Source organism: Crotalus tigris, unplaced genomic scaffold (assembly GCF_016545835.1).
Source record: "Crotalus tigris isolate CLP2741 ecotype Arizona unplaced genomic scaffold, ASM1654583v1 scf7180000019840.826796, whole genome shotgun sequence".
Taxonomy (NCBI): domain Eukaryota; kingdom Metazoa; phylum Chordata; class Lepidosauria; order Squamata; family Viperidae; genus Crotalus; species Crotalus tigris.
In genome coordinates this window covers 355347-380279 of record NW_024097735.1, presented here as the reverse complement: position 1 = coordinate 380279, position 24933 = coordinate 355347, and the positions used below count along the sequence as shown (strand labels likewise).

The 24933-nt window shown below is 41.9% G+C and overlaps 1 protein-coding gene across 4 annotated transcripts; it reads right to left on the bottom strand.

Moving 5' to 3' along the window:
- On the bottom strand, positions 1–23256 carry LOC120317819 (major histocompatibility complex class I-related gene protein-like). Of its 4 annotated transcripts, none has more exons than XM_039364723.1 (10): positions 22764–23256; positions 16879–17160; positions 16313–16408; positions 13093–13278; positions 9191–9478; positions 7063–7248; positions 4514–4621; positions 1980–2015; positions 498–619; positions 1–365 (listed from the first exon to the last, which is right to left on the bottom strand). In XM_039364723.1, the coding sequence occupies exons 1-10, from the start codon at positions 22828–22830 to the stop codon at positions 315–317; spliced, it is 1422 nt and encodes a 473-aa protein (XP_039220657.1). In that variant the 5' UTR covers positions 22831–23256; the 3' UTR covers positions 1–314. The 4 variants fall into 4 exon arrangements, with proteins under 4 accessions (XP_039220657.1, XP_039220656.1, XP_039220658.1 ...); XM_039364722.1 differs by having other exon boundaries at positions 7063–7332; positions 22764–22973; XM_039364724.1 differs by lacking the exon at positions 13093–13278 and having other exon boundaries at positions 7063–7332; positions 22764–22977.
- Positions 23257–24933: the final 1677 nt, after the last annotated feature.

Sequence of the window (24933 nt, the reverse complement as noted above, 5' to 3'; positions counted from 1 at the left end):
CAGCACCACACATGCGCGGCGCTCCTGGGCAGGGAAAGTCCTCAACTTACAACTGGTTGGGTAGTCCTCGACTTACGACCGGTTGGGGTCGCGGCATTAAAAAGGTTGAGAACCACTGACCTAGTCCTTGAAGCTCCATGTGAGACAGCCCAGTCTCACAGAACTTGAAATAAAAGCTTTGTCCCTTGGGGGAATTTCTTCTGAAATGCTTTTTTTTTCTTGTGCCGGTTTGAGTCCGTTTTAGCACTCGACCTTCCTTTTGAGAGCTTCTCAAACCACATCAAATTTGATCCAATTCTTTTCCATTCTGAGAGTTAGACGCTTATTTGATGGTTCTCAGGAGACTGTTTTTTCTCTCCGATGCCCTAGAGCAGCAAGATTAAAAAAAATCAGAGCTGGAAGGGACCTTAATAAGCTATCCAATCCCCATTTCTCTCGAACCAGCATAGTGAGAAGGTGAATCAAAAGAGGCAAAGGTGTCTGGAGGTATAACTAACCTGAGAAGGTGGAAAGTCTCCCTTGCTTTCTTCACCAGCAGTGTTGTTGAGAGGTGGGATTCCTTCTGTCTCTTTTAGTGGGGATCTTTCAGGATTATCCATGCTGGAATTGGGGTCACTCTCTGAAGGAAAAAAAGAACATGGAGTCCGTGTTGAGAAAAGAGAGAGGCTTTACATTCATCTATAAAAAAGATGTTGAGACTCTAGAAAGAGTGCAGAGAAGAACAACAAAGATGATTATTGGACTGGAAGCTAAAACAGTTGAAGAATGGTTGCATTGCAGGAACTGGGCATGACTGGTCTAGTGAAGAGCAGGAGTGACATGATAGCAGTGTTCCAATATTTGATGGGCTATCAAAGAGAGTAGGGGATAACCTATTCTCCCAAACACCTGAAGGCAGGACAAGAAGCAATGGATGGAAACGAATCAAGGAGAGAAGCAATCTAGAACTAAGGAGAAATTTTCCAACAGTGAGAACAATTAATCAGCGGAACAACTTGCCTCCAGAAGTTGTGGGAGCTTCATCACTGGAGGTTTTTAAGACTCGATAGCCACTAGTCTTAAATAGTATTGGGTCTTCTGCTTGAGCCAGGGCAGGACTAAAAGACCATCATGGTCCCTTCCAGTAATTCTATTCTATTCAATAACAGAGTTGGAAGGGACCTTGTAGGCCATCTAGTCCAACCCTCCACCCAAGCAGGAGATCCTACACCATTTCTGACAGTTGGCAGTCCAGTCTCTTCTTGAAAGCCTTCAGTGATGGAGCACCCACAACTTCTGAAGGCAACCTATTCCATTTGGTTTATTGTTCTCACTGTCAGAAAATTTCTCCTTATTCCTAGGTTGAATCTCTCCTTGATCAGTTTCCATCCATTGTTCCTTGTCTGGCCTTTGGGTGCTTTAGAAAATAGGTTGTCCCCCTTCTCTTTTTGACAGCCCCTCAAATATTGGAACATTGCTATGATGTCACCCCTGGTCCTTCTCTTCACTAGACTAGCCATGCACAGTCCTTGCAACTGTCCTTCATATGTTTTAGCCTCCAGGCCCCTAGTCATCTTTGTTGCTCTTTGCCCTTTTTCCAAAGTCTCAACATCTGTTTTGTGATGCGGTGATCTGTACCTGTACTTTTGGTTTTTCTTGCCTAAGTGTAAAACCTTACTTTTCTGTACATTGAATAATGTTTACTAATACGTTAGAATTTATGCCCTCCTTGATAAACAGAGCAGTATGTATCTTTCTCTGCCCTTTTTACAATGTTGTATGCAGGATTGACAGTGTCCACTAATTCTCTTTGCTTTATTTGGTGATGTTTACTCCTATTTCTCCACTGCATCCCAGTGCTATAATTCCTCCCAGGCTTCTACTGATGACATAGAAACATCTCTATGGCATGTTCTTTTGAAATGTTGATGGTATGAGCCCTCCTGTCCCTTTTTTTTTTGCTTCTGACTATCATGCAAATAGGCAAAGAGATGACTCACTTGCAGCTGCTCTGTAGTCACGTCGTCGACACTTCTCTGCAAGAACAAATATTGGAGAGTTAAAACTAAAAAGAATCCACCAGAGACCATTTAATCTCTTCATTTATGCCAGAAAAAGGCCCAGGATACCTTGCTAAAGTTGCTTTGTCATGGCTTACCCAAGAAATTATCTTAAGATAGTTAAACTATCTTATAAACTACCTTTAGAATAGCTCTGGTGGTGCAGTGGTTAGAATAGAGTACTGCATGCTAACTCACTGCTCACGCCAGGAGTTCGATCCTGACTGGCTCAAGGTTGACTCAGTCTTCCAAGCCTTCCAAGGTGGATAAAATGAGGACCCAGGTTGTTGGGGGCAATAAACTGACTCCTCTATAAACTGCTTAGAGAGGGTGTAAAGCGCTGTGAAGCAGTATATAACTCTAAGTGCTATTGCTATTAAGCAGAAATAGGAAGCTTTTCAAAATATAAATGTACCTCCTTTGCTCTGTGGGAAACCTACTGCCTCTGCAATGGACTGAGTACAATTGGTAGAATCAGCTGGATTAAAAAATATATATTTTATTGAAATATTTTTCTGCTGCTTTTTTGGCCCCAAACCATTAAAGGGTAGAATTGCAATACCTCTTCCCAGTTGCAGAAAAGAACTGGAATTGTCCTAACCTTCAACTAAACCAAATCCTTAGCAAGAAGCTAAGAGTTCAAAAACTCCTGAGGAGAGCCGAGGAAGAAAGGGAGAAAGCAGAACTATTTAACTCATTTTTTGCATCTGTCTTTACACAAAGGGAAAAAACAGACCAACCTATCAAAAATAGTGCCACAAAAAACAAAACAGAAACACAAGTTAAGATAGGCAAGAAAATCGTTAGTGAGCACCTGTCCAGCCGAGATGAGTTCAAATCGCCAGGACCAGACGGATTACACCCCAGAGTTCTCAAGGAACTGGCAGATGTGATATCGGAGCCACTGAACTATATTTTTCAAAGATCCTGGAACACAGGGGAACTACCAGAGGACTGGAAAAGAGCTGATGTAGTTCCCATCCTCAAAAAAGGAAAAAAAAAGGATCCAGGAAATTACAGACCTATCAGCCTGACCTCAATACCTGGGAAGATCCTGGACAAGATAATCAAACAACGAATCAACGAACACCTAGAGGCAAACAAAGTCATTACTAAAAGCCAACATGGGTTTGTCAAAAATAGATCATGCCAGACAAATCTTATTGCATTCTTTGACCAAGTGACAAAATTAGTGGATCAGAGGAATGCTGTGGACATAATTTACTTGGACTTCAGTAAGGCATTTGATAAAGTAGATCACAACCTACTACTTGACAAGATAGAAAAATGTGGGGTAGACAGAACCACCACCAGATGGATCCGTAGCTGGCTGACCGGCCGTACTCAGCGAGTGGTCCTCAATGGAACTGCATCTATATGGAGGGAAGTGTGTAGTGGGGTGCCCCAGGGCTCTGTTCTGGGCCCAGTACTCTTCAACATCTTCATCAACGATTTGGATGAAGGGATAGATGGGGAACTCATCAAATTTGCAGACGACACCAAGCTGGCAGGAATAGCCAACACTCCAGAAGACAGGCTTAAGATACAGAAGGATCTGGACAGACTTGAACACTGGGCACTAACTAACAAAATGAAATTCAATGGTGAAAAAAGCAAGGTTCTACATTTAGGCAAGAAAAACCAAATGCACAAGTACAGCATAGGTGGCACCATGCTCAATAGTAGTAACTGTGAGAGGGACCTCGGAGTCCTAGTAGACAATCACTTAAATATGAGCCAGCAGTGTGCTGCAGCTGCCAAAAAGGCCAACACAGTGCTAGGCTGCATTAACAGAGGGATAGAATCAAGATCACGTGAAGTATTAATACCATTCTTTAATGCCTTGGTAAGGCCACACTTGGAATACTGCATCCAGTTTTGGTCACCACGATGTAAAAAAGATGTTGAGACTCTAGAAAGAGTACAGAGAAGAGCAACAAAGATGATTAGGGGACTGGAGGCTAAAACATATAAGGAACGGTTGCGAGAATTGGGTATGTCTAGTTTAACGAAGAGAAGGACAAGGGGGGACATGATAGCAGTATTCCAATATCTCAGGGGCTGCCATAAAGAAGAGGGAATTAAGCTATTTTCCAAAGCACCTGAAGGCAGGACAAGAAGCAACGGGTGGAAACTCATCAAGGAGAGAAGCAACCTAGAACTAAGGAGAAACTTCCTGACCGTGAGAACAATTAATCAGTGGACCAGCTTGCCTCCAGAAGCAGTAAATGCTCCAACACTGGAAGTTTTTAAGAAGAGACTGGACAGCCATTTGTCCGAAATAGCGTAGGGTTTCCTGCCCGAGCAGGGGGTTGGACTAGATGACCTCCAAGGTCCCTTCCAACTTTACTACTATTACTATTACTAAATGTGGAAGAAAGATGCACAGAAGTGCCCAAAAGGGACACTTGGAAGGAAAATAGCTTTCACATCTTAATACCCACAACAGCAAAGATATTTTACATGATACTTACTGTAGCACAAAATTCCAATGATTCCAAGGATCAGGATGCCAAGGACTGGTATGGTATAGTAAAGGATGAATATTAGATTTTCCTCATTTGGGATTTCTAATTTTAAAGCTGAATTGGGAAAAAGAGCAAAGTAATTAAAAGGAAACCAAAGTAGTATTTGTCTATGGAGAAGATTAAAGCAGCCCTCTCGGCTTCATTTGGCTGGACAAACAGCATGGGAGACAGGCAGCCCCTCAAGAAACTGGGGCCTATGCCATGTAGGGCTCTATAGGTCATAACCAGCATCATGAATCACTCCCCCACCCCACCCCACCCCACCCCACCCCAAGCAAACTGGCAACCAGTGTAGATCACTAATCAAGAGTCTCACTGCACTGCTGGATATCATGCTGGACATGATTGCAGTATTCCAATATTTGAGAGGCTGCCACAAAAAGGAGGGGGTCAATTTATTTTCCAAAGCACTGGAAGGCAGGACAAGAAACAATGGATGGAAACTAATCAAGGAGAGAAGTAACCTAGAACTAAGGAGAAACTTCCTAACAATGAGGACAATTAACCAGTGGAACATCTTGCCTTCAGATGTTGTGGGTGTTTCATTCCTGGAGGTTTTTAAGAAAAGACTGGGCAGCCACCTATCTGAAATGGTTGAGGGTCTTCTGCTTGAACAAGAGGTTGGATTAGAAGACCTCCAAGGTCCCTTCCAGTTCTATTCTGATTAATTAATGTTGAGATTTTGGAAAGAGTGCAAAGAAGAACAACTAAGATGATTAAAGGCCTGGAGACTAAATGTATGAAGAACGGTTGCAGGATTTGGATTTGGCTACTCTAGAGAAAAGAAGGACTAGCGGGGACATGATAGCAGTCTTCCAGTATTTGAAAGGCTACCACAAAGGGGGAGGGGTCAATTTATTTTCCCAAACACCAGAAGACAAGACAAGAAACAATGGGTGGAAACTAATCAAGGAGAGAAACAACCTGGAATTAAGGAGAAATTTCCTAACAGTGAGGACAATTAACCAGTGGAACAGCTTGTCTTCAGAAGTTGTGGGTGCTTCATCCCTGGACGTCTTTAACAAGAGACTGGGCAGTCACTTGTCTGAAATGGTATATAGGATCTGTTGTTTGAGCAGGGGGCTGGACAAGAAGTCCTCCAAGGTCCCTTCCATTTCTATTCTGATTGGATTCTAAACCAGCAAAAGGTTCCAAGTGGTCTTCAGAACAGCCCTGTGTAGAGCATTTTGCAGTAGTTGAGTTATGGCAATTTATATTAATGATTTTCAACTATCACAGATAAATTTCTCTTTGTGATATATGCCCAAATCGCAATATAATCAACTCAAGTATGTTTTGATTTTTCAGCATGGACCAGACTCCTTAGTTGCCTCAAAGAAGACTGAGATACTATCATAGTTAACTGAGTCTGTTTCCTAAATCAAATTGACTGGGATTATGTCAGAAATGGAAAAATAACTATGGTTGAAATTACTGAATTTGAATAATTGAATTCAACTATAAAGTTGAAACGTTAATGAGTTATGGAGTAATGAGTTGGAATATCAGATGACGGGGGATCAATCTTTGTTTTAAAGGCCATTTTTAACATTTGAATGTTGTTTCCTTAGATTTAAAGTTGAAATTATCTATCAAAAAATTTTATTGGAGTGGTTAAAGAATGAATTAGAAAGGATAGCCTGTAGATTCTCACTGTTGGACGTGCAAGAAATTTGAAGATAGATTGACTCATGTGACTTTTCTTGTCCAGATTCAGTTCTTTGTAGAAGAGTACTTTAAAATGTCAGTCTTTTAAAATGTCAATGTTATTTTGAATTATATTCCAAAATTGTGGAACCTTATTCTTTTGCAGGAATAATGATTATTCTTCCCAATATAGCTATACTGGAAAAGTATATTGAAAATTAGATTGAAGAAATATGCGATTTCTCCATTTGGAAAAGACTGTTTTTTTTCTATTAACTAAAATATGAAATAATGCATTTCTGGCAGGAAAATGGCAAAAAAAACCCATCTATTGAAAATACTGGATTAACATAATAACTACATATTCACTTAAAAACCATGTGGTTCGCTTAACTTGCTTTATGACTATCATAAAAAATGGACATAAAACCAAGTCAAGTCATATGGGAACTTTTCTAATGACTGCCCCATCTTATAACTGTCTCCATGCCCAACTGTAATACTAAAACAATGACAATCTATAATGTGAACATGCTTGGAAAAAATGCATAGGAGATAGTAAAACCATATCTAATGCCACAGTAGTGGCAGTAAATTGGGAAGAGAACATTAGAGGTTCAAGTACATCTCATCACAATTAGCCTAAGTTAGTGTGATGGAATTTTTCAGCCATCTTTAAATAACTCCAGGCAAATTGTACAGACTCTTCATTGCAAGTCCAAAAACTAAAAAAAAAAAAAAAAGGAGAGAGAGTATTTTAATAGAATAAAACCAAGGTAGGGTCACCTATGGGAACTGCCAGGCAGAAATTCATCACCCAGAGTTCTCCCTTCCCTGCAGTTTGTTACCTTTTACACAGAGTGGTTCCTTCAAGCCATCATGTCCAACATAGCAACAGTAGCGATCCTCCTCCATGGGGTTAATTTCAATACTAATCCAGGTGCAGTAGGTCCCGTCCCAATTGCGGATGGTATCCCCACGATAAATCTCGTGATCCCAAAACTCTCCATCCTTCTTCCAGGTGGCTTCTATGTCTTCAGGATAAAAGTTGCAGACAGAGCAGTTCAAGCGGGTATCATTAACATTCAGCACATGAGTAGTTACTTTAGCTGAAGGGCCTGCAGAAATAGAAGCATCAGAAGACATAGTCATTCCTATGGTTGACAATGCAGGACAAAGTACATATTTGCTCCTATACTGGATAGTCTATATCCCACATTGATTAAATACTTGAGATGTAAAAAATTCCAAAGAGAGGTCCTTTAGAGAAATACAATTTTCTGTAGACTAAAGCACATATTTCACACGAAGTATTAATACCGCTTTATAAGACCATACCTGGAATACTGCAGCCAATTTTGGTCACCATATCACAAAAAAGATGTTGAGAGTTTGGAAAAAATTGAGAGAAGAGCACTTAAGATGATCCAAGGCCTGGAGACTAAAACATATGAAGAATGGCTGCAGGACTTGGGTTTAGCTAGTCTAAAGAAAAGAAGAAATAGGGGAGACATGATAGCAGTATTCCAGTGTTTGGGGGGCTGCGACAGAGAAGAGGGGGTCACATTATTCTCCAAAGCATCAGAGGGAAAGACAAGAAACAATGGTTGGAAACTGACCAAAGAGAGAATCAACCTAGAATTAAGGAGAAACTTGCTGACAGTGAGGACAATTAACCAGTGGAACAGCTTGCCTCCAGAAATCGTGGGCGCTCCATCAGTGGAGGTTTTTAAGAAGAGACTAGACAGCCACTTGTCTGAGATAATATAGAATTCTCCTGCTTGAGCAAAGGGCTAGACTAGAAGACCTCCAAGATCCCTTCCATCTCTTTGTTGTTGTTGTTAATTGCGAAGTCGTGTCCGACCCATCGCGACCCTATGGACAACGTTCCTCCAGGTCTTCCTGTCCTCTACCATCTTCTGGAGTCCATTTAAATTCACACCTACTGCTTCAGTGACTCCATCCAGCCATCTCATTCTCTGTCGTCCCCTTCTTCTATTGCCCTCAATCTTTCCCAGCATTATTCTAAATTCTAAATAAACTGAGTGGCATTATTCAATGGGTATCCAATGCCCAGAATTAGTGACCTCTTGGAAAGCCTAGGTCAGGGGTCCCCAACCCCAGGGCTGCAGTCCACTACTGAGCCATGAGCCATTTGGAACTGGGCCACACAGTAAAGTCCTTTGACTATAATAATTCATGTGCAGATGGTCCTTGACTTACAATCATTCATTTAGTGACTATTCAAAATTACAGTGGCACTGAAAAAAGGGACTTATGACCAGTTCTTGCATTTATGACTGCTGCAGCATCTCTATGCTCATGTGATCAAAATTTGGGCACTTGATAACCAGCATGTATTTGTGATGGCTGCAGTAATTTCCTGGGGTCATGTGACTGCCATTTGTGACCTTCCCTTTTCCAACAAAGCCAAGTGGGGAAGCCAGATTCATTTAACTGCCATGCAATTCAATTAAAAACTGAAGAGATTTGCTTAAAAACCATGGCAAGAAAGATCATTAAAATTGGGCGTCACTCACTTAACTGTCTTGCTTAACAACAGAAATTCTGGTATCAGATGTGGTCATAAGTCAAGGACTGCCTGCAATCACAAAGATCATGGAGTAAGGATGATGGACCAGGATCTTTGTAGTGCCTGAGAAAATCGTTCCCCACTCCTATAGGTAGCAGTGGAATTCAAATACCTGAACAACCGTTTCTCTTATTCGATGCAGGCCTAGAACGGCCTTCCAGAAGTGGCATCCATGAACTTCTAGTGGGCCGTTCTAGGCCTGGGCCATTCTGAGGCCTAGAACAGACTTCTGGAAGTGGCATCCACGCACTTCTGGCAGGCCGTTCTAGGCCTGGAAAGCCTCCCCCAGGCCTCCAAGACCTAGACTGGACTTCTGGAAGCCAGCCGGTTCTCCAAACCTTTTTAGCCGGAACCCAGACCTTTTCTCTATTGTGATTTCTCACCTGTTTCCTGCAAGACAAAATCCAGGGGTTCGCTGGAGCTGACATGTTCCACATGGCATCTGTAGAGTTTCCTCTTCTTGGGATTGATCTGAATACTCAGCCTGGCGTAAAAGGTCCCATCTGAATTTGGGGCAATGTGTGCAGCACTGTTGGTTTGGTTGAAGATTTCCCCATCCTTCCTCCAACTAACACTGATCTCCCTGGGATAGAAGCCATAGACCTGGCAGGTGAGGGCTTGAAGGTTGTTGATGCTGCCCTCCTGATGAGTCACTTTCACTACTGGAAGCTCTGCAAAATAGCAATAACGGCCTGTGTGAAAAGGACAGCCTTCCTCTGAGTGATACAAGAATCCTAAACAGAAATGGTGGAAAGTTTCCCAGGAGACCATCAACACTGGAGATGGTTAAGAATGGACAGCCATTTGTCTGAAATGATATAGGATCTTCTGCTTGAGCAGGGGTTGGACTAAAACAATGGCCCCCAACCTTTTGGGCTCCAGGGACCAGTTCTGTGGAAAGGTTTTTCCGCAGACCGGTGGAGGCGTGGTTTTGTCTGCTGCCTACATCCTACAGAAGGGGCTTTGCTCGTTTGTGCACACCTGTTTCTGGCATGCTGAGACCTCACTTCTTGAGGCAGTGATACACCACCTCAAAAGGCCACAGTTGGATTCAACAAAGCTGGACAATTTTCATCTAGTGTCAAACCTCTCTTTTCTGGGGAAGATAGTAGAGAAGTTGGGGAAGGTGTATAGCAGCTTCAGTGGGCCCTGGATGAAGCAGATTATGTAGATCTCTTTAAGTCAGGATGCAGGCCTGTAGGTATGTGGGAAAGACCTTGGGAGACTAGGTAAATAGACACTGCCAAGGGAATGATCATATAAGAGACAGTGTAACCCACAGCTGGGTAGTGAGTGGGGCAAGAGGCTCACAAGAGACCATGCCTAATTTCTCAGTCTGTAAAGAAGATGGGAAAGAACTGTACTTTCAGACTTTCAAGAGTCTGTCAATTAACCTCAGAATAAAGTAGAATTAACTTATCTGATCAAAGTTTCTACTTGGTTTATCCCACAACACAAATCTCCTCCTCTCTTCCAAAGGGAGGAATTTCAGGAATGGCTTCTGATTCTCAAGGAACTCTAGTACCCAACAAACATCTGGTGCAGTGTTGTTGCAACACCTGCAGCAGGTGGATGCACAGATGACCAATTTGCAGAATGCTGTGATACAGATAATGCAACAGCTGAGGCAGAATTTGCTCCAACCTGAAGCAACACAATTTGGAGACTACCAAGGCTCTTGCAATTCCATGTGAGATTGTCGAAGTTCAAAGGAAACCAGAATCAATTCTGGACATTCGCAACTCAGTGTGAAATGTTTTTGGACAGCAGACCGGTGACGTTTCTCATTGAGCACACCAAAGCAACTTATGTACTGAGTTTTCTGAAGGAAGCAGCAGCTAAATGGATAATAGTATCATTCATTGAGGGGAATGATTGGGTACTGGGCAACTTTAATGCATACCTTCAAAGGACAGTCTGAGATCCCATCCAAAAAATTATTGCAAGTCAAAAGATCTCAAAGCAAAAGCAGGCAAAAAGAGAAGAGTCAAATTACCTACTAGTGATGTAAGGTGGAATGACTTCGCCCTGATTGACTAGTTGAGAAGGGCTGACCTAAGAGAGAAGCTAGTAAGTCAAGGGACCCAAATACTCTGGAAAAGTTGTGTCAATGCTGTGCCATATTTTCCGCCGTATAGGGTGACCCGACGTATAAGACGACCCCCAACTTCGGCGCTGAGTTGCAGGCCTAGAAAGTTGTCTTATACGGCGGAAACTACCTTAATTTCCGGCGTATAAGATGACTTGGCGTATAAGACGACCCCCGACTTCGGCACCGATTTCAACGCTTTAGAAAATTGTCTTATATGCCAGAAAGTATGGTAATAATAGAGCCTGACTGGAAGACTTGAGGCAGGGAAAGCATGATAAGAGGAAAAGACCCTACAGCCTATCTCCCCCCCATAACCCCCTTCCCAATTGCCTCCTTGCAAACCTGAGCAAGCAGAGACACCTGTCATTAGAAGAGAAGCAAAGAAGAAGGGTTCAGGGGGGGGCTATAGTTTCCTAGAGCCCCTGGACATATAGCCAGATGATGCCTAGCAAAAGCACAAGCATCTGATACAGTGACATGATGCAGACTTTGTAAATGAACAGAGGAGCACCCCAGGGAAACTTTGCTGACCCTATTCCACCCCCTCCCAACAGCAAGCAAGGATACTCAATTACTTCTGTTGGTGTTACTTTAGTTGGAACTTTTTGCTCTACAAGACACAAATACCGTATATGCCGGCGTACAAGGCGACCCAGTGTATAAGACGACCCCTGTCTTTATTGCCGGGCCGCATTCCTAGAATGTCATCTTATACGCCGGAAACTACCAGTATTTCCGGCGTATAAGACGGCTCGGCATATACGACGCTCGCGGAAGTCGCCTTATACGCCGGCATTTATGGTAGATATAGAAACTGCGCAGACATTAAAATAGCCTATTTAAGATCTGGAATGCCCAATGATAATCAAGATGATTGACAGATAGCCACTAAGAACAGGGCTGATTTTGTAACACAGCTCGTTTCCAGTTGATAATCAAGGGTTATAGAGTTCATAAAGCTCTATGTAACTGCCACCCTGCAAGTACCGATCATTTGGGATAGAATGGCTTCACCTGCACAATCCAGATATAAGTTGGACACAAGGAACACTCTGATTCCCTTCTCCTAAATGCCAGGAGCATCATTTACAAGCAGTGAAAGCTTACCCCCTTTCCTATCCCAATGGAGGGGGGTATTGGTTTCTCTATTGGGGTTTTATCTTTGTAAGCTTCCCAGAGTCACTGACAGTAAGTTGGGCAGCCATATAAATTTTCTAAATAAATAAATTCAGAAAAAGGAAAGATTAGTATCACCAAAAAAATACACAAGACTTTGCAAATGTTTTGGGGAGAAAGAGGCAGCTGTGATAATCAAGGAGAGAAGCAACCTAGAACTAAGGAGAAACTTCCTGACAGTTAGAACAATTAACCAGTGGAACAACTTGCCTCCAGAAGCGGTGAATGCTCCAACACTGGAAGTTTTTAAGAAGAGACTGGACAGCTATTTGTCTGACATGGTATAGTGTTCCCTGCCTGAGCAGGGGGTTGGACTAGATGACCTCTAAGGTCCCTTCCAGCTTTATTATTATTATTGTTGTTGTTGTTGTTGTTCTTGTTGTTATTATGGATCATCACACAAATGGATTTGGCATTTTGTCTACCTATTGAGTCCTTACCAAGGACCTGGGATAGGCAGATGTGGATGTTTGATGGTATTACAGATATCGTCGCAGGATGGAAGCAGTTCCTAGTAAGGCCACCTTTTGCAATTGACTAATGGCGAATTTCATTGTTTTATATTGTGCTTTTAAGATGTTGTAAGCCACCCAGAGTCCCTGGACATGGAGTTGGGCAGCAAATACATTTAATTAATAAATATGCATGTCTTTATTCAGGAAAATTCACCCCAGTGAAAATTTAGCTTGGACAACTTTGATTGCATTGTAGATATTTCTGCAAATAGAGTAGTATAGTAGAGAGATGCCAGAGGGGAGGGTACCACTTCACACTGGATTGGCATTTTTAAATATTCTTGATATATAAGAAATTATTTCTGCAATTAGAACATTTTCCAGGGGGCTGAAAGATTTAGTTCCAAAACAATTTTGCTTACTTAGCTACATGAAATAAAAACAGAAGGTACATTTAAAAAAAAACTGAGGTCTTTACAACCATCATAATGTCTTGTTTGCCTCCAGAGCCTATCATTGATAGTTTAAGAAGATTAAAAGTGGGAAGAATATGGAAGCCTACCTTTCCTTTGTGGTTTGTTGCTCAGGTACCTATTCAGCCACTGAATGCAGTTTCCGTCCAAGTAAAATCTTTTATTGTGAAATTCCCCTCCATCTATCTCTTTTCCATCAACAGCATCCTGATGAATTTCTATTTCCTCTCCATTAGTTGTGAATTTACACCCCTCAATACACTGCAAGATGTGATCTTAAAAAAAAGACAGATGTGCACCAGTTTAGTGACACAAACACAAAGTTTCCACACCTCTTCTCTGCCATTGTGATATCTTAGTGTTTTATTAAGATGATCAAGATGATCAAGGAAACATTTAAAAAAGATTGAAGCAGAAACAAAAGAAACAATACTTTTTTCTTCTAACTGTTGGGACCAGAACATTACCTCCTTTGCATGTGGAAGATCATATTGATGCTAGCAAAAGTGGCATATCGAAACCTGTCCAGCTTGCAGAAAACATCAAATTCATAGATTTTACATTATGCAAGCTACTGAAGGAATGTCCTATGTAAGGAACTGGAAATCTGAATAATACAGGTAAACCTCCACTTACAACAGTTCATTTAGTGACCGTTCAAAGTTACAATGGCACTAAAAAAAGTGATTTATGACCATTTTTCCTACTCACGACCCTTGTGGCATCTCCATCGTCATGTGATCAAAATTCAGACTCATATTTATGGCGATTGCAGTGTCCTGGGGCTCATGTAATCACTTTTTATGACCTTCTGACAAACAAAATCAACAGGGAAGCCACATTTACTTAACAACTATGATTCTCAACTGCAGTGATTCACTTAACAACTGTGGCAACAAAGATTGTAAAATGGGGCAAGATTCATTTAATAAAGGTCAGCATCAGAAATTTTGGGCTCAGTTGTTGTAAGTCAAGGACTACCTGTATTTAGGGAAAGGTAGAAAAACTTTGTGGGGGGGGGTCCTTTATGCTCTGAACTTGGTGGTTTTCTAATAGACATTTCATTACCAAACTGGGTAACATCATCAATGCTAGAAGGGAGTTGAGTTTCTTATTTTTATGTACTAATGACTTGCCCTGTCAACATTGGTGGGACTGTTTTTAGTGGTTCCTTGATTACTGTAAGCTTTTGGTCTGCATTGGTAATTGTTTGGTTGGGATATTTACTTGATTGTTGGTCTAGTTACTAATAGTTAATCTTGGTGTTAATCTCTACTTATATGGGTGTTGATTCCTGGTGAGAAAGTGTTTGTCTTTTTATTTCCTTTTGGGTTTTTTCATTGTCTCTTTTAAGTGGTAGGTAAATATTGTTTATCTCTATGTGCCTGTTTATGGTCTAATTGTCTGAGTGCCAGGCTTCCGGGAATTCTCTGGCACTTTCATACTTGGTTTGATCTAGGATACTCACAGTTTACCAGTTGAATACCTTATGTTATCTCTTTCCAAGTGCAAAATGAAGAAGAAATTATAAATGATAATGTCATCTTCATAAATGACTTCGATGAGGGAATTGAAGGGGAACTCATCAAATTTGCACATGACACTAAACTGGCAGGAGCAGCCAACACTCCCAGAAGACAAACTCATTATCCAAAAAGATCTTGACAAACTTGAACAATGGGCCCGATCCAACAAAATGAGTTTCAATGTGGAAAAAAGCAAAGTTTTACATTTAGGCAGGAAAAATCAAAGGTATGGGCGAAACCTGGCTTTAAAACAGTAACTGCAAGAGGGACCTTGGAGTCCTGGTGGACAATCACTTGACTATGAGCCAGCAGTGTGTGGCAGCAGTCAAAACTAATACCATCCTGGGTTGAATAAACAGAGGCATAGAATCAAAATCATACAAAGTATTACTCTCACTTTATAAAACCTTAGTAAGGCCACACCTGGAATACTGCAACCAATTTTGATCACCAGACTACAAAAAAGATGTTGAGACTTTGGAAAAAGTACAGAGAAGAGCAACTAAGATGATCCAAGGCCTGGAGACTAAAACATATGAAGAACGGCTGCAGGACTTGGGTTTGGCTAGTCTAAAGAAAAGAAGAAATAGGGATGATATGATAGCAGTATTCCAGTATTTGAGGGCTGCCACAAAGAAGAGGGAGTCACATTATTCTCCAAAGCACCAGAGGGAAGGACAAAATAATGGTTGGAAACTGAACAAAGAGAGAAGCAACCCGGAATTAAGGAGAAACTTCCTGACACTGAAGACAATTAACCAGTGAAACAACTTGCCCCCAGAAATCGTGGGCGCTCCATCACTGGAGATTTTTAAGAAGAGGGTAGAGATAGTCACCTGTCTGAGATGGTATAGGTTCTCCTGCTTGAACGGGGGACTGGATTAAAAGAACTCCAAAGTCCCTTCCAGCTCTATTCTATTCCATTCATATTGCTACTTGTGCACATATCGTAAAGAGAAATTGATCAGTAATTGTTGAAAATCATTAATATAAATTGTCATTTATATTGCAAACTATTGCAAAGTACTCTGCAAGGGCTGTTCTTGAAAAGTTTGTTTTTTTAATCCAAATCGTTCAGTTGGATCACTCAGAATTTAAATTTTTTAAAAAATTCCCGTAACTAAATATAATCTTAACTCAGAAAATATTCTGTGCTAAGCAAATACATTTATATAACGGAGATATGTACTTTGTTTGTATAAAGGATAGACTTCATGCCTTTCCCTTTTCAAAAGAGATGCTCACCTTTCCTCCTACAAAGTGATGACAGACATGCATGGTTGTCACAATTTATTTTAATCTCAACTCACCCCCGTAATGCAGGCTAGGCTGAGAGAGACTGAATACCCAGGAAGAATGCATTATCCCTATCATGAGCCTACCAGTGGTTATCCAAAAGTGTGATAAATCCTGTTTCAGTCCCATGCCCAGGCCTGACTAGAAGGGGTCCAGATAATATATTGTCTTCTGAGTGGAAGTCAATTTGACATCAGCCTTTTTCCTCACCCAAACCTTTACCCACACAACAAACATCTCCACCAGGTGAAAGAAGCAGGCCTCATTTGTCAACAGAGAAGATGGGTCTTTTATTTCCTTTCCAGATGCTAAGAGGAAAGGAGGGACAGAGGATCCACACTGGATCAGTCCCTGAGCATCTGTCTTGAGCCTCTATCTGACTTTCAACTGAATCATCTATGAATGAATGAATGCTTAGATTCAAGCTGCTCAGTTGGGCCTTTGATTTAGCGAGGGAAGGATTCATAATGCTGTTTTGTCTTCTCACCCGTGCTCAGATTGTGATGTTTCAGTGGAACAATTGAGTTTTGGAATTCTAGGCTATCTTCGTCCAGGTAATCCATATATGTCTCCTCCGAGTAATCTTCACCCAGCATTTGGTTCATCCACAGCATTAAATAGATTGGAATAAAATAAGGTTAGGGTTATAATTAGAGTAAGAAACCGTTTTTATAATCTGTTTTTACCAGTTCAATATCTCATTTCATTTTTAAAAAATTAAATAATTTCCCCAATTTTGAAAAATATCCAGAAAGAATGGCTTTTCTTCTAATAAGCTACAGACCTATTACCCACACAATAAACATTTCCATCAGGTGAAAGAAGCAGGCCTCATTTGTCAACAGAGATGGGTCTTTTATTTCCTTTCCATATGCTAAGAAGAAAGGAGGGACAGAGGATCCACACTGGATCAGTCCCTGAGCATCTATCTTGAGCCTCTGTTTGACTTTCAACTGAATCATCTATGAATGAATGAATGCTTAGATTCAAGATACTCAGTTGGGCTTTTGATTTAACAAGGGAGGGATTCATAATGCTGTTTTGTCTTCTCACCCGTGCTCTGATTGTGATGTTTCTGTGAAACAATGGAGTTTCGGAATTCTTCTAGGAAAGTTTCCTTCAGAAAAAAGGTTCCTATATCAGACTCCCAGTTCCAGTAAACTTCAGTCAATGTTTGGTTCATCCACGGCGTTAAAGGCCTCATTCTTTTTGTGCTGCTGTCATAACGTTGAATAGGCTGGCTATCCAAGTAGGTCACCTCAACAAATTGGGGCCACCCCTCAAGGAGCATAGCATAGCGGAAGTGGAGCAGAGAGTGTGAAGGGGAGGAAGTGCCTGCAAGAGAGGAAACAAGGACATTAAAGAGTTGATAGCCAAGAGACTTCAAAGGACAAATGTAACTGTGTTTTCTCAAATATAATGTATATCTCTAGTGTCGTCTACCTTTCCTCCAAGCTCTTAGGAGAATTCTTCTCACCCATGCAATTTATTCTCCATGCAATCAAGCAAAATCAATGGGAGAAGCCAGATTCACTGAACGACTGGGTGATTCACTTAACATCTGCAGTGATTCACATATCAGTTGTGGCAAAAAAGGTCATAAAGTGGGATAAACTGGTGTAAAGAAAACAGCCTAGTTTTAAACACTAGAAAAACCAAAGATCATTGTCGATGAAGTGAAGAAAGCCAAGGCTCAAAATGAACTAAGGCTTGTGACCAAAGTCAAAAATAACAAAAAAAGCTTCTTTCAACATGTAAAAAACAAGACAGAAGTGAAGGAAATGATTGGTCCATTAGTGGGTGGAAGTGGCAAGAAGGTGACAGGCAACAGGGAGAAAGCAGAATTATTTAACTCATTTTTTGCATCTGTCTTTATACAAAGGGAAAAAACAGACCAACCTATCAAAAATAGTGCCATAAAAAACAAAATAGAAACACAAGTTAAGATAGGCAAGAAAATGGTAAGTGAGCACCTGTCCAGCCTACATGAGTTCAAATCGCCAGGACCAGATGGATTACACCCCAGAGTTCTCAAGGAACTGGCAGATGTGATATTGGAGCCACTGAACTATATTTTTCAAAGATCCTGGAACACAGGGGAACTACCAGAGGACTGGAAAAGAGCTGATGTATTTCCCATCCTCAAAAAAGGAAAAAAAAATGGATCCAGGAAATTACAGACCTATCAGCCTGACCTCAATACCTGGGAAGATCCTGGAAAAGATAATCAAACAACGAATCAACGAACACCTAGAGGCAACAAAGTCATTACTAAAAGCCAACATGGGTTTGTCAAAAATAGATCATGCCAGACAAATCTTATTGCATTCTTTGACCAAGTGACAAAATTAGTGGATCATAGGAATGCTGTGGACATAATTTACTTGGACTTCAGTAAGGCATTTGATAAAGTATATCACAACCTACTACTTGACAAGATAGAAAAATGTGGGGTAGACAGAACCACCACCAGATGGATCCGTAGCTGGCTGACCGGCCGTACTCAGCGAGTGGTCCTCAATGGAACTACATCTATATGGAGGGAAGTGTGTAGTGGGGTGCCCCAGGGCTCTGTTCTGGGCCCAGTACTCTTCAACATCTTCATCAACAATTTGGATGAAGGGATAGATGGAGAACTCATCAAATTTGCAGACGACACCAAGCTGGCAGGAATACCCAACACTCCAGAAGACAGGCTTAAGAAACAGAAGGATCTGGACAGACTTGAACATTGGGCACTAACTAACAAAATGAAATTCAATGGTGAAAAAAGCAAGGTTCTACATTTAGGCAAGAAAAACCAAATGCACAAGTACAGCATAGTTGGCACCATGCTCAATAGTAGTAACTGTGAGAGGGACCTCGGAGTCCTAGTAGACAATCACCTAAATATGAGCCAGCAGTGTGCTGCAGCTGCCAAAAAGGCCAACACAGTGCTAGGCTGCATTAACAGAGGGATAGAATCAAGATCACGTGAAGAATTAATACCACTCTTCAATGCCTTGGTAAGGCTACACTTGGGATGCTGCATCCAGTTTTGGTCACCACAATGTAAAAAAGATGTTGAGACTCTAGAAAGAGTACAGAGAAGAGCAGCAAAGATGATTAGGGGACTGGAGGCTAAAACATATAAGGAACGGTTGCTAGAATTGGGTATGTCTAGTTTAACGAAGAGAAGGACAAGGGGGGACATGATAGCAGTGTTCCAATATCTCAGGGGCTTCCATAAAGAAGAGGGAATTAAGCTATTTTCCAAAGCACCTGAAGGCAGGACAAGAAGCAACGGGTGGAAACTACTCAAGGAGAGAAGCAACCTAGAACTAAGGAGAAACTTCCTGACAGTGAGAACAATTAATCAGTGGAACAGCTTGCCTCCAGAAGCAATAAATGCTCCAACACTGGAAGTTTTTAAGAAGAGACTGGACAGCCCTTTGTCCGAAATGGTGTAGGGTTTCCTGCCCGAGCAGGGGGTTGGACTAGATGACCTCCAAGGTCCCTTCCAACTTTACTACTATTACTAAGTCCCTTGGCCTGCAAGGCGTTCAAACTGGTCAGTCCTAAAAGAGATCAACCCCGACTGCTCTTTAGAAGGCCAGATCCTGAAGCTGATTTCAGAAAAGACAGGCACAGCACACTTCTCTGTGCATTAATGATTCACCTGTGGAGATGATGATAATAATAATAACAATAATAATAATCCCCCAGTGAGGCACTACCTTGACGTGGTTGTGGGGCTTGTGTACTCTGAGGAAGATGAGAGCTATGCCAGAGGATCAACCATACTGGACAGGTCTCATCAGAGGAGTCAGACAAAGAGTGTCTCTCCCATAAAAAATATGGTGAGACGTAAATTACAGAATGCCATACCGGCTTGGATGTCGCCCGGGTTAATAAGGTCCGCGCTAGATATTGAGTTCCTGGATATCTGGTGAAAAATGGGTTACAGGACTCAGGACTGTTGGCTGAGCAACCAGGGCCAGCAGCTGCAGAACTACTGGAAGAAAAGGTGTTTACCCGTTGCAGATACACAGTGATGGAAAACAAAGAAATAATGATCTGTTACTACAGATCAAGTCCAACAAGAAGAGGGTGGCCTTACTAGGAACTGCTTCCATCCTGCGACGATATCTGTAATACCATCAAACATCCACATCTGCCTATCCCAAGTCCTGGGTAAGGACTCGATAGGTAGACAAAATGCCAAATCCAGTCTGAACATCTGGCTGACTGAGCGATGATTAATAATAATAATAATAATAATAATAATAATAATAATAATAATAATAACAACAACAACAACAGACAAGCACCTGCAACATAACACCCCAGATTTAACAATTGTCGATAAGAAAGACAAAAAAGTCTGGATAGTGGACGTGGCAGTGCCTGGAGATAGCAGAATAGACGAGAAAGAACTGGAGAAGATAACAAAATACAAAGACCTATAAATAGAAATAGAAAGACTGTGGCAAAAGCAAGCAAGGGTAGTACCAATAGTCATAGGCTCCTTGGGCGCAATCCCAAAACAACTGGAGCACCACTTGAACACCATTGGCATTGACAAATTTGCTAGTAGTCAATTGCAAAAGGCGGCCTTATTAGGAACTGCTTCCATCCTGCAACGATACCTGTAATACCATCAAACATCCACATCTGCCTATCCCAGGTCCTGGGTAAGGACTCGATAGGTAGACAAAATGCCAAATCCAGTCTGAACATCTGGCTGACTGTGCGATAATCCATAATAATAATAATAATGTTGGAAGGGACCTTGGAGGTCATCAAGTCAACCCCCTGCTCAGGTAGGAAACCCTATAGTATAGACTAGTGAGGTGAAGAGGGGGATGACCCTCTGTTCCATATATGATATCATTCTCCAATATAGTTGTAGATCAGTGGTTCTTAACCTTTTTATACGGCGACCCCCGATCATAAGGACGCGGCGCGCAGTGCTGTTGTAGATGGCAATAGTGCATGGGGAGAGGGGGAGCAACTTCTCTTATTCCGGTTCAAAGAAACTTTTTGTTTATTTTATTTACCTCTATCCTGTTTTTATTTTTTTTACAAGTAACTCAAGGCAGCAAACAAACCCAGACACATTCTTCCTCCTATTCTCCCCCATAACAACACCCCTGTGAGATGAGTTGGCTGAGAGAGAATGGCTGGCTCAAAGTCACCCAGCTGGCTTTTATGGCTAAGCCAAGGTGAGGCTTCAACTCAAGGTCTTCTGCTTTCTAGCCTGGTGCCTTAACCACTAGACTAGACCAAACTAGCTTTTGGTGGAGTTAGTGACATTTCTGATGCTTCCTCTGCCTCCCTTCCATTGCATCCTGCCAATCCTTCAAGTCTCTGATTGTGCCAGGAAGGAAAAGCACTTCTCTCTTGGGAGGATGTAACTCAGCTTCTACTTAGAAGATAGAAAACAAGTTCATTGGAAGGTGGAAGGAAAAAGTTTCATAGGGCCTTGGAAATGAGCCTCCCCTCCACCAATCTTGGCAGACTCACGTCAAATGTCGTCCTGTCCTCCTTCTCTGCTTCCCAACACTGCGTTAAACAATGGAACTTTGGCTAATATAAAATAAAGGGGGAAAAAACAGAGCGCCAAGTATCTTCAGTCTCCTACTTCTTGACAAAAAAGAAAACCACACAGACACAAATCTGAACAAGTTACAGTTCAGAGTTGTTGTATGGAGCAGGAATTGCTTGATATATTGCTTGACCTTTGTTCCAACATCTCCAGTAGAAAATGATTCACTGGAAAATTATGTGTGCTAAGTTACATTTTTCCAGAGAAATGGCTGTTGTTGCCTTCAGGTCAAGCCGCCCCCCCCCCCCAAAGCAAGTGAAATAATTTTATTTATATTCCCACTTTATTTTTTATAAATAAATGAGGGCGGCAAACATGACTAATATTTCCTTCCTCCTCCAAGTTTTCTCAGAACAAGCCTGTGAATTAGTTTGGGCTGAGAAAGAGTCACACAGTTTTCACGCCAAAGGAGGGAATGGAACTCATGGTCTCATGGTTTCTAGCCTGAAGCTGTAACCACTAGAGTAGACCAAGCTGGATCTCAGTATTAACTTCCTAATATTAAAGAATATTAACATCAGCAGTTTGGGAGAACGATTATTTGCAAGAAGGCACCCTGTCATTCCAGAGCAGCAGAAAGTAAAGGAAAGGCATGGAGATGATCAATGGAGGAGCATCAAGGTGGAATCTAAATAAGAAATAGTTGACTGAAAGATGGACAGATATAGACATGTTTTTAAAGAAGCAAATAAACTCTCTGGACGTTCTACAATTGCAGAAAAGTGCAACTTGCTGTCTCCAAGTCTTTTTATAGCCCTCAGAGTAACTACTCATTGGAAGGCTGGCAGTTTCCTTTCCAATACTGTGAGATGCAACCTGAACATAAACTATCTTATAAATCCTAAATAGGCATGCAAATTAAAGGGAAAAAACAGGCAAATGAATGTTCCAGGATTTCCTAAACAGCTCAATTCCTCCAGTCAGTGCAATTGTGTCTCACTCACTGTGTAAACCTTAACATCCCTCTCATTCCTATTAAGGTGCCCTTGACCCTGAAAAATTGCCCATTTCCTGCAAGGAGAAAGAGGAAAAGAGTTTCCAAGAGGATACAATTGCCTGGACTCTTCCTAATATTAGAAAAACAAATCAGTGTGATTACACAATAAGAAGCCACATACATAAGGCTGTGATGTTTACAGGAAAGAAGGATAGTGTTCCTTTTCCTTCCCAAGGAGGCTCGTGGCTTTTGCACGATCGGGATTGCAGAAGAAAAGGAAGAGGTCCCTATCAAGGAATGCTTCCAAAATCAGCTCAAGCGTTGTAGTGGGGGAAGAGGGTCCCTGGCTCGCGTTGTACGGGACCCTTAGACGGGATTCCGTGCCTTCGTGGTTAAGTAGCGGTAGTTACTCACCAGAAGCGTTTCCCAGCAGGAAAATAGCTGCTCCTACCAGCCAGAGGCGCCACTGAAGCTGCCCCATCGCGCTCCGCGGCGCGAAGCAGCTCTTTTTGCGTCCCTCTCGCTCCAAACTTCCCCGCCGAGGAACTGTGGAAATTCGCGGAAGTTAATTGCGCCGCAGATGTAACGATTGGGCGAGGAAGAAGGAATGGTTTGGCAAGTAGAGAAGACGTTTCTCTGAGTCATCAGTTGTTGGGCGTGTTTTTCCTGGATGGGAGAAAGTTGTTTTTTCCCCTCTCCTTTCAATCGGCTACTTATCACCGAGAAAGCGGGATTAAAACCTACCTCTGCCAGGTACAGATGGGGCATCGCATCAATGTATATCTCCTTTAAAGAAAACCCCACAAAGGACATTAGGATTTTACTTCCAAGTATATGGAGAGAGCTGAAAGGTGCCAGTTCGAATCCCCGCCACAAAGCTTTGGAATGAGATTCCTCTCACACACAACCCAGATTCAAACGGTTCCCATCCTTAAAGACCTGGGTCTTCACCCAGACCTCTGAAGAAGATGAATAATGCCCGTTTCTTCCTTTCTGTTCCTCTCTGGATTTTCTTTGTCATCACTCTTTTTTTGTCTAGTGTTGTTGGTTTTTTTAATCGTTCAACAAAGATGATTAGGGGACTGGAGGCTAACACATATACAGAACGGTTGCTGGAATTGGGTACTGTATGTCTAGTCCAGGGGTAGGCAACCTTGGCTTTTATGACTCGTGGACTTCAACTCCCAGAATTCCTGGGCCCGCATGGCTCAGCTTGGAAACTCACCCTTTCCCCTCAGCATGGCTGGCTCAGGAATTCTGGGAGTTGAAGTCCACGAGTCATAAAAGAGCCAAGGTTGCCTACCCCTGGTCTAGTCTAATGAAGAGAAGAACCAGGGGTGACATAATAGCAGTGTTCCAATATCTCAGGGGCTGCCCCAAAGAAGTGGGAGTCAAGCTATTCTCCAAAGCATCTGAGGCAAGACAAGAAGCAGATGGAAACTAATCAAGGAGAGAAGGAACCTGGAACTAATTTCCTGATACTTAGAACAATTAATCAGTGGAACAACCTGCCTCCAGAAGTTGTGAATGCTCCAACACTGGAACTTTTAAAGAAGAGATTGGACAACCATGTGTCTGAAATGGTATAGGGTTTCCTACCTGAGAACCCAGGGGGTTGGACTAGAAGACCTCTAAGTCCCTTCCAACAGTCATTCTGTTCTGTTTTTAAATATTTTAACAATTTTAAAGCACCCAGAGCCACTGGGAATCAGGCAGCATATAAATGTAATACATGAAGGGTCCTTGGTGCTCTCTGAGCTTGCTTGTTTTCTTGCAGACATTTCATTACCCAAACTAGGTAACATCATCAGTGTTAGGGGAAGCAGTGATGATGATGTTACCAGGTTTGGTTAATAAAACATCTGTAAGAAAACAAGCAAGCTCAGAGAGCACCAAGGACCCCTCCTGTCATTTCTTGAGTTACAAATATTCTCCTTTATTAGTAAATGTAATACATTCTTATAATTATTAAATCCAGCAGGTCTGAGCCACTCTCTCCCAGCCTTGGAGAATCTGTGCATAAAAAGTGAGACATAGTAATGCCAGCCTATTTATCAGGGCAGTTGCAGCCCAGCTCTGGACAAGGCTTTCTTCCAAAACAATTTTGACACATTTATGAAGGCAGAAAATGAAAGGCAGAAAAGCCCTACACAAATGCAGTAGGGAAGGACTCTTGTTATACTAGGGAAAAGAAGAGAAAGGCTAAAGTTTATTTTTAGAAGAGCAACAAGCAATGCTGTGGGCATCTGAAGACCTACAAATAAAAAAGGGGGGGGAACCCAACAGACTTGAAATAACGGGTATCTCAAAGATATTTTTTGTAGGGGACCATCTTTCCTCCTGTGCCTTGACATTCAGACTGTAAGCCTGCAGGAAGGGGCAGTCTGGCTTCTTTTCCATCCATGCTAATTTTCTGACTAAACAACGGCATATTAGTTGTTAGTTGCGAAGTCGTGTCCGACCCATTGCGACCCCATGGACAATGTTCCTCCAGGCCTTCCTGTCCTCTATCATCTTCTGGAGTCCACTTAAGCTCATGCCTACTGCTTCGGTGACTCCATCCAGCCACCTCATTCTCTGTCGT

Coding starts and splice junctions, on each gene's coding strand:
- LOC120317819 (XM_039364722.1), bottom strand. CDS start 22,830: ATGGGGCAGCTTCAGTGGCGCCTCTGGCTGGTAGGAGCAGCTATTTTC. Junction 13,279..16,312: donor ACATCACAATCTGAGCACGG/GTGAGAAGACAA, acceptor CTTTTTTTTAAG/ATCACATCTTGCAGTGTATT. Junction 2,016..4,513: donor CATTGGAATTTTGTGCTACA/GTAAGTATCATG, acceptor TTGTTCTTGCAG/AGAAGTGTCGACGACGTGAC.